The 16,569-nt window shown below is 46.4% G+C and overlaps 1 protein-coding gene across 1 annotated transcript; it reads right to left on the reverse strand.

The window, feature by feature from the left end:
* Window positions 1–4,587: 4,587 nt before the first annotated feature.
* KCNV1 (potassium voltage-gated channel modifier subfamily V member 1) lies at window positions 4,588–13,814 on the reverse strand. The gene is made up of 3 exons (XM_039523024.1): window positions 13,354–13,814; window positions 8,774–9,300; window positions 4,588–5,099 (listed from the first exon to the last, which is right to left on the reverse strand). Exons 1-3 carry the CDS (start codon window positions 13,812–13,814, stop codon window positions 4,588–4,590), a joined length of 1,500 nt encoding a protein of 499 aa, XP_039378958.1.
* Window positions 13,815–16,569: the final 2,755 nt, after the last annotated feature.

Raw genomic sequence — 16,569 nt, forward strand, 5'->3', positions numbered from 1 at the left:
GGTTTATTTAATAAGAATTGACTGTAAGTGTGCATGTCTGAAATATTCATTGACCTGGTGGGTAATATGTCCGATACTTTGGGATTGATAGAACTTTTTATATGATGAACAAGATTTCTAGTAATCCTCATCATATTTGACTTGACTGTCTGGGAGGAAACCCAAGACTGGATTGCTTTAAGGGAACAGTATTTTTGGCTTCTGAGTAGCTAGTAAAGTATTGTAGAAGCTGTTTTGTTGTTAGCTTGGTGGCTAGCTATGCATTGGAATAGCCACCAGTTTTGGGCATTGTCTGCCCCATTCTTTGCAGGTTGCCCCAATGGAGCAATCTCAGTGGGCTCCCCGGCACCCTGGTCAGAAAGCCTTTGACAAGGTCCCTCACCAAAGGCTCTTACATAAATTAAGCAGTCATGGGATAAAAGGGAAGGTCCTTTCATGGATTGAGAACTGGTTAAAAGACAGGGAACAAAGGGCAGGAATTAATGGTAAATTCTCAGAATGGAGAGGGGTAACTAGTGGTGTTCCCCAAGGGTCAGTCCTGGGACCAATCCTATTCAATTTATTCATAAATGATCTGGAGAAAGGGGTAAACAGCGAGGTGGCAAAGTTTGCAGATGATACTAAACTACTCAAGATAGTTAAGACCAAAGCAGATTGTGAAGAACTTCAAAAAGATCTCACAAAACTAAGTGATTGGGCAACAAAATGGCAAATGAAATTTAATGTGGATAAATGTAAAGTAATGCACATTGGAAAAAAATAACCCCAACTATACATACAATATGATGGGGGCTAATTTAGCTACAACGAGTCAGGAAAAAGATCTTGGAGTCATCGTGGATAGTTCTCTGATGTCCACGCAGTGTGGAGAGGCAGTCAAAAAAGCAAACAGGATGTTAGGAATCATTAAAAAGGGGATAGAGAATAAGACTGAGAATATATTATTGCCCTTATATAAATCCATGGTACGCCCACACCTCGAATACTGTGTACAGATGTGGTCTCCTCACCTCAAAAAAGATATTCTAGCACTAGAAAAGGTTCAGAAAAGGGTAACTAAAATGATTAGGGGTTTGGAGAGGGTCCCATACAAGGAAAGATTAAAGAGGCTAGGACTCTTCAGCTTGGAAAAGAGGAGACTAAGAGGGGATATGATAGAGGTATATAAAATTATGAGTGATGTTGAGAAAGTGGATAAGGAAAAGTTATTTACTTATTCCCATAATACAAGAACTAGGGGTCACCAAATGAAATTAATAGGCAGCAGGTTTAAAACAAATAAAAGGAAGTTCTTCTTCACACAGCGCACAGTCAACTTGTGGAACTCCTTACCTGAGGCAGTTGTGAAGGCTAGGACTATAACAATGTTTAAAAGGGAACTGGATAAATTCATGGTGGCTAAGTCCATAAATGGCTATTAGCCAGGATGGGTAAGAATGGTGTCCCTAGCCTCTGTTCGTCAGAGGATGGAGATGGATGGCAGGAGAGAGATCACTTGATCATTGCCTGTTAGGTTCACTCCCTCTGGGGCACCTGGCATTGGCCACTGTCGGTAGACAGATACTGGGCTAGATGGACCTTTGGTCTGACTCGGTACGGCCATTCTTATGTTCTTATGTTCTTATCTAGTATTGGCTAAATCAAGATGGAAAATGAAAAGCATTTTACAGTGGTTGCACTTATAAAGGTAATTGCAATTTTAGAGATCTTACTGGCTCCAGAAGCGTTCTCCATTGTGGGCCAGATTCTTTACTGTCCTCAGAAACCTAGTAGCTCCCATCATGACATTTATGGCCAGATTTTTAAAAAAGCTTAGCTCCCAACATGCTGAGCTTCTTTGCAAATCTTGCCACTGATTATGGTGCCTAAATGGGGATTGAGCTATTTTCAGTATCTGTTTTTTTAAGAACAGGGAATATTTTTACATTTTACAGTTGCATTATCTTGTAGTGCTCACTGACAGAGAGGGCTAGTGCTCTAGTCTTTTTGTCTTGAAGATCTGTATTGAAGATCAATTCAGAATTGACTTTTGATAGCCTCCAACCATACTCTTATTGACATCTGCCTTGATAACAAGACACTGTGCATTTGACATGACTGGGGAACTCCAGAATGTCAAAGTAGGCATGGTTACCTACTGAAAATGATGGCATGGTTACCTGGGAAGAGCTATTTGGTAAGTTTTTACGTCTGACTTCACCATGGGCATTTAAAGGAACCTTTATCACTAGATTAGGGGGAAGATGTCAGCAACAGATATTCTGAGAGAGAAATTAAAACTCTGCCTAGAGAAGGGGCCCAGTCGTGATGCCCAGCACACCTCTCCAGTAAGCCTTTTTTGAGAGAATTCAGTATAGGTTGCAGATAAAAACTCCCCTCCCCCAAGAAGAATTCAGAGGGAGGTCAACTGTGCAAACATCATCCGTTTTTCCCTGCACATGAAAAGCCCCTGCTGGCAAAGGGAGAGCAAATCTCGCTTCCCCCTTGTATGTAATTACTGCTGCCCTATCTTTTCTCCCCAATCTCCTACCTCATTCAACGGGCCCCTGTACAGTGTGCAAGCTTACGTGGAATGGATTTCCTCCCTATACACGTTTATTCTAAGTATGGCAAGCAGCAAGATCCAATAGTTTTTTTAGGCCAGATGGGACCTTTATCATCATCTCATCTGTCACTTCACATAATGGGCCATAGACCCTCACCCAGTACTTTCTGCATCTAGTCCATTTCAGTTGAAGCAGGATCAGACGCAATCTTGCCAGCTGGTTCCTGTTGGAACCAGTAGCCCAACAGACTTGTTAGATTGTTCCAAAGCCAAATTGCTGGGCAGAACTAATAGGAAATGGTTACGTTTTGTGTTGAATTTTTATCAGAGTTGCATGCATGATGGAGCTCTGTAATTGTTTTCTGACACAGCTGTACAATCTTGGAATGTAGTTTTTGTTCAATGGCAAGATAATCATATTAATAATTAAAAATAGGAGTTATTTAATGTTTCTTAAAAGCAACTTTGTTCATCCATTTATATGTCCTAAAAGCAAATTTTGTTTAGGTGTCCTGAATAATGCAGCAAGTCAGATTAGCTGCAGTTACTATATGGTTGTTTTTATGTCTTTGATTTTATTTCAAACACACGCAATAAACTGGTGCATACACTTGTGCTTGTATTATCCATAAGAATTAAGAAATCAGGGGGGTTGAAGCTTTTGATTTAGTTTATCATATCGGTAAGTTATTTCTACAGGTACATTGTCCCTTAGGCAATGCAAATTAGATTTAAGCAACACTCCATTTTGCTAAAAAGCATATTGGGGGGAAACTAAGGAAAGTTTTGATTTTTTTTGTTGTCTAACTAGACCTATAACCCACCCTCCCACACCCAAAAAGATCTGTATACAACATCTCATGAGCATTCCATAATGTTTGGGTTTTTTTGGGAGGAGGGGATATGCATGTATTTCATTTAAGATTTCTCTAATGCCCCAGTGAGAACTATTAACTTATTTAGCCACCCAAAACTCCTACTGATTTCTATGGGCTAAGATGAAACAAGTGCCTTATTTCCTCTGTGATTAAAAAGAGAACTTCTGCATTTTCTGATGTCAACCTAATGCTTTTGGCAAAGACTCAGTTAATTAAAATAAACTAAATTCTTCCCCTGGAATTTTTGATGCCTCAGTTTCTAAATACAGGATTTTTTAATCTAGTGTCCCCTCAAAACTGAGAAAAGTGCTTATATAGACAAATAGAGGCAACATTTGTCTCAAACTCCATGATGGTAGCTTCCAGGCAGTGTCTCTTGATAGCACAATACACAAGGAACAGCCCCGGGGGGAGTGAAACAAAAGCCACCTTTGTGCTGCAGATACTGATACAGACCCTGATGTAAGTTACAGTATCCCGAGAGGCTGCTCTAACTTATGGCTGATTTTCCATGGCTGCCTATGGACTGTACAGCAACCCAGACTCTGTATAATATAGAGCACCATGCATAGCATGTGCCCTACACTCTCTATGCTGCTCCTGAACTGGGGAAAACTCTCCCGCAGCCTATTGTGGCCCCTCCATGCCACTGATATTGTAGCAGATGGAGGCCAGAATGGGGACAAGGATCAGCCCGTTTACTCTTGTTTACGTCTACAAACAATAATACATAATGTAAAAGCCATCAGAAATGTCACCAGTGCTTTACTCCTTAAGCTTCTTTCTTTTCAAGTATTTTTAATTTCCTCATTCTTTCCACCAGAAGCCTCCTCCCTCTGTTTTTCTTTTGAGTGGGGGCGGGAAGGGTGTAAAACTTTATTACTGTATGTTAGCGAGGACATAAGATTCATAGACAAAGATTTGGCTCATTATTTACTTTCATGGGTCCCCTATATTTTTCCAGTTCAAGAACTAATTTTGAAAATTAGTTTCAAAGCCCCTGGAGAGTTCCCAGCTTTTGAGTTATGCCTTTGGCCTACACTAGTTAGCTTAAACACACCAAGAAAATAAAATTGCAAGTGTGAATAATGTAAAATGACAGCTGTCCTACCGTTCACTACTACACCTTGAAGTATTCTGTATGTTATACAAGATTTTATAAAGTCAAAACCAAAAATCATCTCCACCACTGCTCCTGGTGCTTGCTCTCTCTCTGCTTCTTAACCGTAACATATCCATGATACTGCGAGCATATATGTCTCGCAAATTAACATTGATATTTGAGTCAGTGGATGTGTTCTTTGTGAGCTTCTTTAAAGCTTCACGCTGTCGAAGAGCAGCCTCCTTTATCTTCAGTGTAAAATAACAAGCAGAAAAACGGTCATTTATTATAGCTATAGGCAAAGCCAAGACCAATATTCCCGATAATATACACATAAAGGCCACTACCTTGCCAGTGGTAGTGTCTGGTCTAATGTCGCCGTAACCAACGGTTGTCATGGAAGTTGTTGCCCACCACCATGCACAGGGCACACTTGTGAAAGTTGTGCCAGGGACACCTTGTTCAACAAAATACTCCACCGTGGAAAATATAGATATTCCCACAGAAAGAAAAAGCAGCAGCAGACCAACCTCTTCGTAGCACTGTGCAATAGTCATCCCAAGAGATCGCAAGCCTGGAACACAAAAAATCTTGTCAGTAGGTTGATCCATGTAACTGTCTTCATACCTCTGTTAAGAAGCACTTGTTCGGAAAGCTAGACACTTTGCGTTTTATGTTTCTACCTCAGGAATGCTTTTATGAGGAGGCAATGCTGTTTGGAGAACCACTGGAAAAACATGATTATTCAAGAAATAAAACACAGAGGTCTCTGATTTATGGTCCCTATTTTGAAATGGAAAAGAATAGATATTGGTGTCCAGTATACAAATTAATAAGGGGCTGATCATGAATCATATTAGAATGAGGGGGAAGATGTGAAGATAGGAGTGGGAGATACACATCTCATGCCTTCCTCTCTTATGCTGGTTACTGCCAGCTCTGCCAGGTACATCCCTTCAATTACAATGTAGTTGGAGTAACTTGTTATGAGGGAAATGAGCCATTCAATTTGGGGGATGGGATCAGGCATAAGGAGATCACCTTTGTCCAACTTCACCTTTGCCTCACTTGCACCCTTATGCAAAAGCTGAATGGGTAGGGAGAGGGAGCATGAGTGTGCAGAGACTTGCACAGGACAAAGATAAGTGTGCACATATGGTAGATCTTTGCCTCTCCCCCTCTAGGGTATGCAGTGCCCCTAGGCTGGCCAGTGCAGGGGTGGAAAAGCAAATACAATAACAGTGCAAAGGAAGAAAAGCCACACGCACACAAATGAAAAACAAAATATATCCACAAAACAGGGCATCCTCTAAAGCCAGTTATGATAACTTGGGTCTCTGTATTATATCTTCTCTATCACTGAGGACTTTATGATTTCTGAAAAAGTGTTTCTCTTACTGTTTTTTTAAATAATTAATAGTGTTTTTCTTACTGAGGGGGAGAAATGCAATGCTTACAAATTACTCCCACTGAGCTCCGACTAAACCAAATAATGTTGGAAACTAAGGTTGAACTCATATGTTTTTGCAGGTCTCAGACAGCCATTGGAGTCTCTGGGAGTTTGAGACATAAATGTGTTTAAGATTTCTTGTTGCTTTTGGGCCAGTCTCTATTTTCCAGTGCACACACAAAGCCCTTGGTTTAATGCCTGCACTTCAGAGAGTGCAAATGGGCTCCTTGGTTTTTAGAGATTTTTTCTTTTCCTCCACCCTACCTAACTAAAGGGCTTGTCTACACACAGTTTTTGTAGCACTATAACTATATTGGTTTAGATGTTCATACTGGTATAGCATACTCCTGTAAATTTAGGGGAATAAGCAATACCATATAAGCACCTTTATACTGGTATAAATTCATCCACACGAGGGGATGTATTACTTTTAACTATATCGCTCAATATAGTTATAATGGTACAAAAGCTGCATATAGACCAGCCCTAAGGACCAGACCTGATGACCCTCAATTTGCAAGGAAGTTAGTGGCATTCAACACCTTGCAAAACTAACAACTAGAAGGGATGATTGAGTAATTAGTTTCTCCGTGACCCAGAGAGGAAGTGTTACAAGTCAAATACTGTCAGCATTGCTCTTTTTGTAAGCATTAGTGAATTTCAGGGCTCTCTTCCCATGTTTTTGTTTGCTGGATTTATAAATCGGGCTGTAGTGAGTAGGTGCAGAGAGGTGGTTTTACCTCTGTATATGGCATTGGTGAGACTGATACTGGAATATCATAGTTCTGGTGTCCATATTTAAAAAACAATGTTGAAAAATTGGAGAGGATGCAGAAATAAGCCACTAAAATGATCTGAGGGCTGGAAAAAATGCCTTGCAGACTTAAAGAGCTCAACCTGTTTCGTTTAGCAAATAGAAGATCAAGTGGTGACTTGATTGCAGTGTATAAGTATCTTCGTAGGGAGCAAACACCAGGTACTAAATGGCTTTTTAATCTGGCAGAGAAAGGCATAAGAACCAGTGGCTGCAGGTCAAAACCAGACAACTTTAGCCAAACACAAGTTAAAGGGCACACAATAAGCATGTTCTCAGTGATCAGTAGGTGTCAGGGGCTGTGCAGGTTTTGTAATTTCTTACCATATGAAAGCAATTCTTTTCAAATTACTTATCTGGCCAAGCCAAACCATGGTTGCTCCAGCACAAGCACATTGAAGTTGAGCAGAAAGGCCTTAGGGAGTCCTGCCTTCCTCCTGTGCGGAGGGCTGCAATAACTTCGCTGTAGGTGCTGGGGAGTGCAAGGAGTGAGTCTTGGTAGCACTGCCAGTAGCACGAGGGGTGCCAGTAACGGTGAGTCTAGGTGAGGCAGAGCAGTGGCCCTGGCCCTGTGTGCCACTAGGCCTGTGCTGGGGAAGTGCTAGGTTGAATAGGTGTATCAAATCCCACTGCTCAGCCTTCACAGCCTGCTTTATGTCCCCTTTATGACCACATCCCTTCCCCAAACATAGCTCAGCTTTTGCAGAGTCATTGTTGTGTCCTATCTGTCTTTATCACCCCCACCCACAGGAATAGTTTGGATCTGTCATTTCTTCACAAAATGTGCAGGGCATGGTGAGCATTCCTCAGCCACACCCTGCTACGCACAGCAGGGCTAACCCGTCCCTTCCCCCAGCCTGCCCTGTTCCCATCCACTCCCCTGGAGTGGCTCCCAACTTTGCAAAGGGGTCTCCTCAATATCCCAGGGATGATGTCATACAGGTAGGTGACTTTGCTTCTAGGTGGGAGGGGGAGATGTGATTATGGATGATCCCCTCTGTGTGCAGAACTTTCCATATTAATGACTGTGTTTATGTATGCGTTAGAATCAAAATGAAAAACCCTCACCATTTTGTCATCTTTAACTATCAGGAAACAGGCTCCAGATCTGTACAGTGTATATTTCCATTCTGATTTACTAGGTTTATGTTAACAGCAGTGCCTGCTCTGCCAGAAGACGAGAACTGTTTCTGACAATATTCAAATTATAGCGAGCTGCAGTTTTTGATTTACTGCTCTGAGTCTGGGCGACTGGTAAAACTTAAATAGCAAAAAGTATGCAATTATCACCACTGGCATTTAAGCTCTTTGGAGCTGCTTTCATGTGTAGTTAAGTGGCATCTAATTCTGTATGCTAAAGAAATGGACTACTATTTTCAGTTTTAATGGTGAAGTGATACTTCACTCTCAGAGTAGGAGAGTTATCAAGTTTTGATAAGATTAATTCAATTTTTCCCTTTCTATGACAAGAAATCACTAAACTCTATATGGGAGAGAGACAGGTGATGTTAAACCAATAGGATAATACTTTCCTGAATGGTTTTTAAATAAACATATGAAAGATAGAAAGGTGTGACCCCAAATTTCAAAGTGAAGTTATCTGATGTCAACAATCGTCATTACAAACCTGGGGAACTGCCACTAGGAGCCGTCATAGGCTCCTACACTTCGAGCTGCAGGTGTCAATTCCATTCCCATGCTAGCTCTGCTAGCTAGTGCACTAAAATTGAAGTGTAGGCAGTGGCAGGAGCAGCGGGAGACTAGCCACCCTGAGTACGTACCTAGTGTATTTGACCAATAGGTAATTTCCTTCCATCCCTTCTATGCAGATTCAGTTTTATTACTGAGGCACCAGCACCTTGGATAATCTGTAAGGGTTACTATGTGTCTGTACGTTTAACTTGCTTGGTTAAGTTCTTTTGACCTCTTATGGCTTATGAAACCCCAAAACCAATATTGTGTTAAATCCATGAGCTAAAGGTACCTGTGGAATGTCTGCCCAGCTTCAACATACGCAGAGCTCTGAGCAGCCTCAGCACCTGGACGATACGCCCCACATTCTCCAGCTCCTGAGAGCTCTCCCCACCGCACATGCTCTCCACCAGCAGGGTGATGTAGAAGGGTAAAATGGCCAGCAGGTCTATGATGTTTGCCACGCTCCTCAGGAAGCGGCACCGATCCCGTGTGCACAGGAGCCGCAGGGCAAACTCTGCTGTGAACCAGACAATGCACACGTACTCCAGGGCGTCCAGTAGTGGGGGCGCCAACCAACTCAGCTCCACAGAAATCAAGGCCATATTGGCAATGGACACGACAACAAAGGCCATAGAGAGGGTGCCAAAAGTCCTGGCAGCTACAGAAGAGCGAGGCTTCTCCAGCATCTCCCAGAGCCTCTGCCTGACACTGGGACAGAGACTCCCGGAGAAATCCTCTTCCTCATCCTGGGCATCCAGCTCTTCTGCATCTTTCTTGATATCCAAGGCTTCACTCAGTTCCTTCCTCCTGAAGTACCTGCCCAGGAAATCCAACCCAGAATATAAACCTCGAATGACAATTTTTGCACCGTTATGGAAACTGTCTTTCACATGAAAACCCCCCTACAACCAGAGTAAATCTTCCTAAAGGGAATTTGATATGTCCTGATACAGGAAAGGACATAAGCTCATCCTTAACTTCAAACATGTGATAAAGTGCTTTGCTGAGTTAAGGCCACAGAGCACATCTACACAACCATTATGTTCCTATGGTGCTCATTCATATCAGTGAGAGTTTTGAATGTGCCAAGAGCAGGCCTACAGTTTGGGAAATTATGCCAGAACAAATATATAAATATGTGCTTGATACCACAAAGCTTTAGATACAGGAACTCCTCACTTAAAGTCATCCCAGTTAATGTTATTTCGATGTTAAATTACTGATCAATTAGGGAAAATGCTCGTTTAAAGTTGTGAAATGCTCCCTTCTAAAGTCGTTTGGCAGCTGCCTGTTTTGCAGGAAGAGCAGCTTGCAGGAAGAGCAGCCCATTGGAGCTAGCTGGTGGGTGGTTGGAACCAGGGTGGACCAACAGCCCCCCCATCAGCTCCCCACTCCCCTAAGTTCCCTGTGCAGCAGCTGTCCCTCCCCACACTGCCATGGGCTGCTCCTGCCCTCTGCCGTGGAGCTGCTCCCAGACGGGGCTGCCCAGAGGATTCAGGGGGCTTGTGGCAAAGCGGGGGAGCTGCGGCGCTTGTACTCACCCGGCGGCGGTCTGGGTCTTTGGGGGCATTTCGGCAGCGGGGGCCCCTTCAGTCGCTCTGCGTCTTTGACACCACTAAAGGGCCCCCCCACCACAGAAATGCCACCAAAGACTTGGAGCGCCGCCGGGCGAGGGCTCGTGGGGCCCCTGCGGGGTCTGGGGCCTAGGGCAAATTGCTCCACTTGTGCCCCCCCCTCTTGGTGGCTCTGCTCCCAGAGACTCTTGCTTGCTGTACTGGGGGAGGGGGAAAAATGGGAGCTAATGTCAGGGTGTCTCGGGGTGAAAGTAACTTACAGGACTTACTGGTACTGCTGGAGTCCTGAGGGGGGCGTGGCCTCATCCAGAAGAGGCGTGGCCTCTCAAGATTTAAAGGCCCTGGGGAACCAGCTGTGGCTGGGAGACCCAGAGCCTTTAAATCAACCAGGGACTCCCAGCTGCAGAGGTGGCTGGGAGCCCCCCGGGGCTCAGGGGCAAATTAAAGGGCCCGGGGCTCTGGCCGCCAGGGGGAACCCCGAGCTTTGCGGGGCTGGGGCAGGGATTTAAAGGGCCCAGAGCTCCCCGCCGCTACGGGAAGCCCAGAGCCCTTTAAATCCTGGCCCCAGCCCGGCCGCCAGAGCTGTGGCCAGGATTCAAAGAGCTCTGGGCTGCCCACAGCCACGGGGAGCTCTGAGCTCTTTAAATCCCGGCCCCAGCCCTGCTGCCGGAGCTGCAGCCGGGATTTAAAGGGCTCTGGGCTGCCCACAGCAGCGGGGAGCTCTGAGCCCTTTCAATCCCTGCCGTGGAAGTCGATGTGGTCCGGCACAGCGTACTGGCTCTTGGCGGTACGCCCTACCAGACTGGATCGGCTTACTATCACCTCTGGGGTGTCTCCTCCTCCCCCCTGCTCCTGCACCCCGCTTACCCCATCTTCCATAGAGCAGGGGAGACACACTATGGAGGGAGGGAGCTTCTTGGCAGTAGCTGCGGTCTCAGGTCTCAGCGAGCTGATTTAATTAACAAGGCAGTGTAAGCCTGGGGTCAGCTACTTAAAGGGGAAATGCACATTTTTTTCACTCACACACAGGGTGTGTGTCTCTGTCTGCCCTCCCTCCTTTCCTGCTGCCTTGTAGAGTGTTGTGAGAATTAACCCTTGAGGGCTCAGTCAATTGCTAGTTCATTTAGCAGTAAGGCATTCCCTGGGAAATATCCCACCCTCTGACTCCTCCACCTCAACCAAGCTTCACAATCATCATCACTGTGTACCAGTATTAAATTGTTTGTTTAAAACGTTTTTGTGTGTGTGTGTGTGTGTGTATAAAAGACCATATAAATAGTCTTTTGTCTGGTGAAAAAAATTTCCCTGGAACCTAACCTCTTCATTTACATTAATTCTTATGGGAAATTAGATTTGCTTTACATCGTTTCGCTTAAAGTTGCATTTTTCAGGAACATTATTACAACGTTAAGTGAGGAGTTCCTGTATGTGAGTGTTCTCTCCCCCTCCCTTCCTCCCTTCCTTCTCCTCTCTCTCCTCCTCCCCCCATATATATATATATATAGAGAGAGAGAGAGAGAGAGGGGGGGGGGACATGGAAACAGTTTTAAAGTACATAAAAGGTTGTTACAAGGAGGAAGGAGAAAAATTGTTCATCTTAACCTCTGAGAAAAGGCAAGAAACAATGGGCTTAAATTGCAGCAAGGGTGATTTAGGTTGCCCATTAGGAAAAAAACTTCCTAATTGTCAGAGTGGTTAGGCACTGGAATAAGTTGCCTAGGGAGGTGTGGAATCTTCATCAATGGAGGTTTTTAAGAGCAGGTTAGACAAACATCTGTCAGGGATGGTCTAGAATGATAATACTTAGTCCTGCCTTGAGTGCAGGGGACTGGACTAGATCACCTCTCGAGGTCCCCTCCAGTCCCACAATTCTATGATTCTACTCTTAACATCAGTGGGACTAACTGTGAGAGTAGGGGATGCTCATGTAAGACTGGCAGAATCAGGCCCTATGTTTCTAAACCATCTTGTCATTTTTACTAATAATATTTTACTTAATTTTATTACATTGCTTTATAGTTGCAATGCTTAGAAGGGAGGTATATGATCCTTTATACCTTTATAATCCTTTGTCCAAGACATACCAATAGCTCAAGAACCTATTTTATTATATCTGCTATTTGCACCTTATTTAAACATTTAGGTCCTGATTCAGCAAAGCAATTATCCACCTTTGTGGAGTTAGTTATTATGGATTTTAAGCATGTGCTAAATGCTTTGCTGAATCAGAGCCATATTTATGGAACATTTTCTTTAAACAAGGAGATTATCAAGAAACATGAGAGAATCCTTTTTTCCATATATACATGCTGGTAGTCAGTACATTTATTGATTTCTGTTGATAGTCAAGCCTCATACCAAGGGATGTGGTGGATTTTCATCAGCCTTTAAATCAAGGTTAGAAGGCTTTCTAAAAATACGTTCTAGCTCAGCCACAGGATAAGGGCATGATACAGGAATTACTAGATGTGATTCTATGGCCTGTGTTATGCAGGTCAGACTAGATGGTCATAATGATCCTTTCTGGCCTGAAAATCGATTAAGAAATCAGTGAAATTGAGTAGCACCTTGAAGCCATTCTGGAATAGATACTATTGGACTGTCAGGCAGTGCAGGTGTGCACTGGTTTTTGTATCACATTCATCTGATTATAATGATTTTAATGTAAGTATTTTGGATTTTTTATTTATCATTTTTAGAACACTCCACACTTCAATATTAACAAACAAACCAGTAACCAAAATTAACCACAACCAATAGAATTAAAAGAATAAAAATATCCTAGCACAAATGTCACAGGTGTCCACCTTCTCTGCCTTCTCCTCGTCCCTATTTAACATTTTCATCTGCTGTCACTTCTGCCTCAGCCTGTCCCCCCAGTCATTTCCTTCTGCCTCCTCCTCCTCCCATCCAGAACTCCCAGTGCCACCCGTCCCTTTAGCAGAAGTCGATGCAGCGTTTGCCCAGCCACTGCTCCCATACTGAATCTCATTATCCTGCCTCCAGTGCCAACCTCCCCTCTAGTAACAATCACCACTGACCTCTTCCAACCTTTTCCCTCCCCCGTCCAATATCCACTTGTCCATGTAGTGGGAGTTGGTGCTGAGTTTGTGCAGCTCAGCTCCTTCCCCAGCACCCATTTACCCCTGTAAAAGCAGTTGATGCTGAATTCCTCCAACCCACACTGCTGGTTCTCTTCCCTTCACAACCCAGAGCCTGCCTTTCCCTGCAGCAGGAGTTGATACTGAGAGCATCCAGCCCACATTATTATTTTTCTCCTTTTCCCAGTGCTCACCTGTCTCTGCAGCAGGAGTCAATGCTGAGCTCGTCCAGACCCCAGTACTGGATCTCCTGCAGGAAGGAGAGGGCGCACAGCTGCTCCATCACATGCAACCTCCCTGTCTGGTAATAATTCAGGATGTAGCGAAATGCCTGCGAGCTCCGGTCAAAGAAATACTCGTTCTCCACCAGGTTGGCATCGTCGCAGAGCTCCAGGAGGCTAGAGGCTACATCCCGGGCAGCGGACACCACCACGGCCAGCTTCCCAAGCCGGGTGTCTGGGTAGCAAGACAGAGTTTGCTGGGACAGTACGAAGCGGCTGCCTCCCACATTGATGATGAAACAGTCCAAGGAGGGGTCAACTTTCTGCAGCAAGGGCCCCTGCTCCTCTTCACTGCAGAAGACGCTGGACTCCAAGGAACCCAGCGATGTGCTGTCCCCTGGCTCCTGTCCGGTTGTCTGGGAAGAAAGGGACATGCAGCAGGGAGGCGACTTCATCCTGCAGCTGCCAGCAGCAGCCCACTGTCTCCTATGTTAAAAGACACAGCAAAAGTGAAGAGAAGACAGCCCAGTTAAGGGAAATGGACCAACCCAGTTTTAAGTGTATTTCTTTCATACAATTTCCTTACAGATTCAAGGGGACATTCCTGACCCCACTTGCTCAGAGCAAAGCATCCATCTCAGATAGAGCTTAACAAAGAGACAGAAGTAGCCCAGCAGGATATACATCTGGTTAACAATAAATAATAATGATCCCTGAAATATGTTTACCTTGCATTGGTTTTACACCAATTGAAATTTGATTGATCATTAAAGGCTTGATCCAAATCCCATTAAAGTCAATGGAAAAACTCCCAATGACTTGAAAGGGCTGTAGATATGCCCTTAAATTACAGTGCCTAAAGGATCATGTTTCATGCTAAGATTGATTTATTACCATAATGAGACATTAATATAAGATGCAGTTGCTTTGAAATTTGGGATTGTGACTATATGTGTCTTCTTTTCAACTATCCAGGGGAGTATTGTCGTTAGCATTTTAGCACCATCATCACCTGTCTCTCAGACAACATTTGATAAATCATAAAAGAAGCGGGGGGAGGAAAGGCAAATTAAGCATCCCAGTAACTCATACACTTTATCCAGAACCATAGCACCTCTCCCATACAGAATTGGAGATGTTAGTCGTCTGCTTTTCTGACATAAAGAACTCTATGCCAACTATATGGAAACAAATCCACAGAGATTTTAGAGAGGAGGAGAAAGTTGTACATGTTTTGTACTTAAGAATGACCATTAACCAAGGCTACATAAGAAATAACTACTCTCTAAAATAGCTGCATGAACCAGCTGGTCATCAAAGCTGTCACTCTGTTTGTACCTGGTAGCAATAACAGAGCTACTTAAAAAGTTAAGCAGCTGGAATGGCTAAAAGTCTACCGGAGTGAGTTAAAATTCCCCCGAAGTATCACAATTTCATCCTTATCATAATTTGCGATACGGGTATGTTTCAAAGCCCAATACCGCGCATTAACGCCTGCTGGAACACAAGCCCGCTGAAAAGTTTTAAAGGCGGGATTACATCGTATTGAGGCATATTAAAATATATAGAAACGCACGAAGGGATTCGGTGAGGTGCCGCTGTCCTGGCGCTGGCTGGCAAGAGCCGGAGGGTTGTTTAAGGGAGACAGAGAGAGAAACTCTTCTGCTAAACGGATCTCCCGCGAGCGCCCGGCGAGCTCGGCTGCGCGATGCTGGGCATAGAGCGGCCCCAGTGCCAAGGAGAGCCAGAGCCAGCTGTGCCTTACCTGCCCGGCCGCCTCGCTGCACATCTGGGCTGCCGCTGCCGAGTGGCTCCCCCGGCCGGGAGCTGGGCGCGGCGGCTCCGAGAAGGCTCCGCGCTGCCCGCCCGCACCTCGCCACAGCCCCGCGCGCTCAGCTCCCGGGAGCGCCAGACCAGCGTTCCGGGTCATGTGCTGCGGGGGGGAGGTGATTCCACCGCAGCCGCCGGCCCTGCGGGCTGGGGACCCGCGTGCTCCGTGTGAACGGGCCGGGCGCCGCCTGCACGGGCAGAGTGGGGGAGCTGCGTGTCACCTCCCCGCTAACTCCCTGGCGCTGCCCTAGAGCCTCCACCCGGCTAAACTCCCACCAGGGCACTGCCCTATAGCCCCTGCCCGCTAACCCCCCACTGGCACTGCCCTAAGGTCCCTGCCTGTTAACTCCACTGGCACTGCCCTATGGCCCCTGCCCGCTAACCCCCCACTGGCACTGCCCTATGGCCCCGACCCTGCTAACCCCCCACTGGAACTGCCCTATAGCCCTTACCCTGCTAACCCCCCACTGGCACTGCCCTCCGACCCCGCTAACCCCCCACCGGCACTGCCCGATAGACCCCTCCCCGCTAACCCCCCACTGGCCCGGCCCGATAGCCCCTGCCCGCTAACCCCCCACTGGCACTGCCCTATGGCCCCTCCCCGCTAACCCCCCACTGGCACTGCCCTATGGCCCCTGCCCGCTAACCCCCCACTGGCACTGCCCGATAGACCCCTCCCCGCTAACCCCCCACTGGCACTGCCCTATAGCCCCTGCCCGCTAACCCCCCACTGGCACTGCCCTATGGCCCCTGCCTGCTAACCCCCACTGGCACTGCCCTGGCCCCTGCCCGCTAACCCCACTGGCACTGCCTGATAGACCCCCCGCTAACCCCACTGGCACTGCCCTATGGCCCCCTCCTGCTAACCCCCACTGGCACTGCCCTATGGCCCCTGCCCGCTAACCCCACTGGCATTGCCCCATAGCCCCTCCCGCTAACCCCACTGGCACTGCCCTATGGCCCTGGCCCGCTAACCCCACTGGCACTGCCCTATGGCCCTGCCCGCTAACCCCACTGGCACTGCCCTATGGCCCCTACCCGCTAACCACCCACTGGCACTGCCCTATGGCCCTCCCCGCTAACCCCACTGGCACTGCCCTATGGCCCCTGCTCGCTAACCCCCACTGGCACAGCCCTATGGCCCCTGCCCACTAACCCCACTGGCACTGCCCGATAGCCCCCTCCCCACTAACCCCCCACTGGCACTGCCCTATGGCCCCTGCCCGCTAACCCCACCGGCACTGCCCTATGGCCCTGACCCCGCTAACCCCCCACGGGCACTGCCCTATGGCCCTCCCTGCTAACCCCCACTGGCACTGCCCTATGGCCCCTGCCCGCTAACCCCCACTGGCATTGCCC

Source organism: Mauremys reevesii, linkage group 2, assembly GCF_016161935.1.
Source record: "Mauremys reevesii isolate NIE-2019 linkage group 2, ASM1616193v1, whole genome shotgun sequence".
Classification (NCBI taxonomy): domain Eukaryota; kingdom Metazoa; phylum Chordata; order Testudines; family Geoemydidae; genus Mauremys; species Mauremys reevesii.